The following is a 2,937-nucleotide window of genomic DNA, read 5'->3' on the forward strand; positions in this document are numbered from 1 at the left end:
CTTCATGCCATATTTGAGAGATGAGAAAGAGCACAAGCTCGTCCTCTCACATGACAATTTACCATTAATTTAGACAAACATTCTATATAGTACAGTTAAAAAAGTCGAAGGTTTTGCTTTTAATATTTGTATGTTGGGGAATCACTTTTCGAAAAGATTAAGAACTCTTTATACAAATTTTTATAATAAGTCTGGTGGTAATTAGTGCAATCTCTCAATCGCGAAGATCCTTGTTGTGATCTCTAGTGTGACGAGTTCTATTTCTTTTTCCTTTTTCCCTATTAAATTTAATTATTAAAATTAAGTATTTGCCTAGCCTTTTGGGGGAAGTACAACTTAATAAAGTTGACTTGAAAATTAGGTTGCAAAGAGTTTGTAAATCAGGGACCAATGGAGTAATTTTAATGATATTAAAAAATGAATAAATTTAACATAAAAATCTGTTTCCAGTGCACAAAGATGAACCCTTTATTTGACCCATCCGCGTGCGTGAAATATCTAAAATTATTAAAGGAAAAATAAGCTCTGGAAGTCCTTTATCTTCGGCTTCCTTGAATACTTCCGTCAAGTTGCCAACGTTGAATCGTTGATTATCCTTCAAAACATAGCATCCTCATATCAATAATCTTCCTCTCCCAATTCCTCAAATTCAATCAAATAGAGAAATAATAAAAGCATCTAAATTAATTTTGATATTTATCAAATTGCAAATCTAACCAGATAAAAATCTCATCTTCTCGATTTCAATTCATCAAAAATTGTTCATTTTTACAGATGGGTATCGAGAAAGATGAAGCAAGTACATCCTCCCATGTCCTCAATGTACCCAGAGAAGACACTCCACTGATGTCTAAGAATGAAAACCATTTATCTTCACGACCTAAGACCTTTGCCAATGTCTTCATAGCCATAGTTGGAGCAGGGGTCCTTGGCCTCCCCTATACATTCAAGAAAACAGGTTGGCTCATGGGAATTCTAATGATTTTCTCTGTGGGGTTTCTCACTTACCACTGTATGATGCTTCTTGTCTACACTCGCCGCCGGCTTGAAACCCATCTCAAATTTGGAAGGATCTCTTCTTTTGGTGATCTGGGATTTGCAGTATGCGGCCCCATCGGCCGATTTGCTGTTGATGCCATGATTTTACTGTCCCAGGCTGGTTTTTGCGTTAGTTATACCATTTTCGTAGCCAACACTTTGGCTTTTATTTTGAATCATTCTTCTTCTGCAAATCCGAACCCTAGAATCTTGGGCTTTTCCCCCAAGGTTTTCTACATCTGGGGCTGCTTTCCATTTCAACTTGGATTGAATTCAATCCCAACACTGACCCATCTGGCCCCTTTGAGTATTTTTGCTGATGTGGTTGATATTGGAGCTATGGGGGTTGTAATGGTTGAAGATGTACTGATATATCTTAAGAACAGGCCTGTATTGGAAGCATTTGGCGGGTTCAATACATTCTTCTATGGCTTAGGTGTAGCTGTGTACGCATTTGAAGGAATTGGAATGGTTTTGCCATTGGAAGCAGAGACCAAAGACAAGAACTCATTTGGAAAAGTGTTAGGCCTTTCCATGGCTGTTATTTCTTTAATGTTTGGACTATTTGGAGTGTTGGGTTACTTTGCATTCGGTGAGGAAACAAAAGACATAATCACTACAAATCTTGGGCAGGGCCTATTGAGCAGCCTGGTTCAATTAGGTCTCTGTATAAACCTTTTCTTTACATTTCCACTGATGATGAATCCTGTTTATGAAGTAATTGAAAGAAGATTCTGGGAAGGCAGGTACTGCTTGTGGCTGAGATGGGTTATGGTTTTTGTGGTGAGTCTAGTGGCATTACTGGTTCCAAACTTTACTGATTTCTTGTCTCTTGTTGGGAGCAGTGTGTGTGTTGTTTTGGGATTTGTGTTGCCGTCTTTGTTTCATCTGTTGGTGTTTAAGGAAGAAGCTATGCGTTGGCATGTAGTGGCTGTGGATGTGGCACTCATAGTTTTTGGTTTAGTCTTTGCTGTATATGGAACTTGCTCTTCCTTGGCAGAGATTTTAGCATCAAAGGATTGATTAGAACTAGTTGCTTTTCAGTTTGTTTCAAAATGTAAAATAAAATACAGTACAATCAAGAAATGTCTCAATATTCGATTTTTGTTAGTAGTTCTCAAAAATTACTACAGTGTCGTAATCTTTGATATAATACCACATGACATTTCATCATTAGAACTGTTTTAAATACGCTCATTTATTTTATCAAATCATCAGCTGCCACCTCAGATTATGTCACTGTATTTGTTCAATTTCTTGTGGCAAAATGGCAACATCCTTTGTATCCATGGCAATCAATTTGAGTTGATGTTATTTATCACTTGCAGCCAACCGTTGAACATGGCATGCGTCTGCATTTAATGTAGTTTCAATCTGGCATGTAATCTTAAAAGTCCTCCATTAACATGGTAAAAGGGTTTCATCAATTAACACTGACTAGCAAAATTTTACTTATTCTAAAGATTATGGATCTTGGCTTTACCTAATTTAGTTGCCTAGAAACTTGAAACCCCTTCTGTTCTTCAGAGGCAATGGCTCTTCTTTTAGGCTTTCACATTAATGTGAAGGAAACTTCCCGAGAACTATCGGATTGGAGGGAGGAAAAAATGCTTCTTCTTCCTTTTTTTCACTTTTTCACCATTTTTTTTTCTTTTTTTCTTTCTTTTTTTCTTTTTTTCTTTTTTTTTTCAGAACAAGTTTGTAACAACTCCATCATGCTCGTGTCCATCTTCACAATCCAGTTCCAATGTTCTGAGCGTCTTACTCCTCTTCTCCTTTCTCCTATCTCCATGTCCCCATATCGTGTTTTCTAATCTCCCTATGCATACTTTTCATGAGCTATAATTGTATGTCATTTTCCCGTCAAACTATGCACCACTAGAGCACCACATTTTGCTA

General features: G+C 37.0%; 1 protein-coding gene across 1 annotated transcript; it reads left to right on the forward strand.

The window, feature by feature from the left end:
- Positions 1-511: 511 nt before the first annotated feature.
- On the forward strand, positions 512-2,211 carry LOC111401237 (amino acid transporter AVT3B-like). The gene has a single exon (XM_023028884.1). The coding sequence runs from the start codon at positions 775-777 to the stop codon at positions 2,059-2,061; it is 1,287 nt and encodes a 428-aa protein (XP_022884652.1). The 5' UTR covers positions 512-774; the 3' UTR covers positions 2,062-2,211.
- The last annotated feature ends 726 nt before the right edge of the window (positions 2,212-2,937 follow it).

The sequence above is a fragment of the Olea europaea genome, chromosome 10 (genome assembly GCF_002742605.1).
Source record: "Olea europaea var. sylvestris chromosome 10, O_europaea_v1, whole genome shotgun sequence".
Classification (NCBI taxonomy): domain Eukaryota; kingdom Viridiplantae; phylum Streptophyta; class Magnoliopsida; order Lamiales; family Oleaceae; genus Olea; species Olea europaea.

Bases quoted from the DNA above. Each gene is read 5' to 3' on its own strand.
- LOC111401237 (XM_023028884.1), top strand. From the start codon at position 775: ATGGGTATCGAGAAAGATGAAGCAAGTACATCCTCCCATGTCCTCAAT.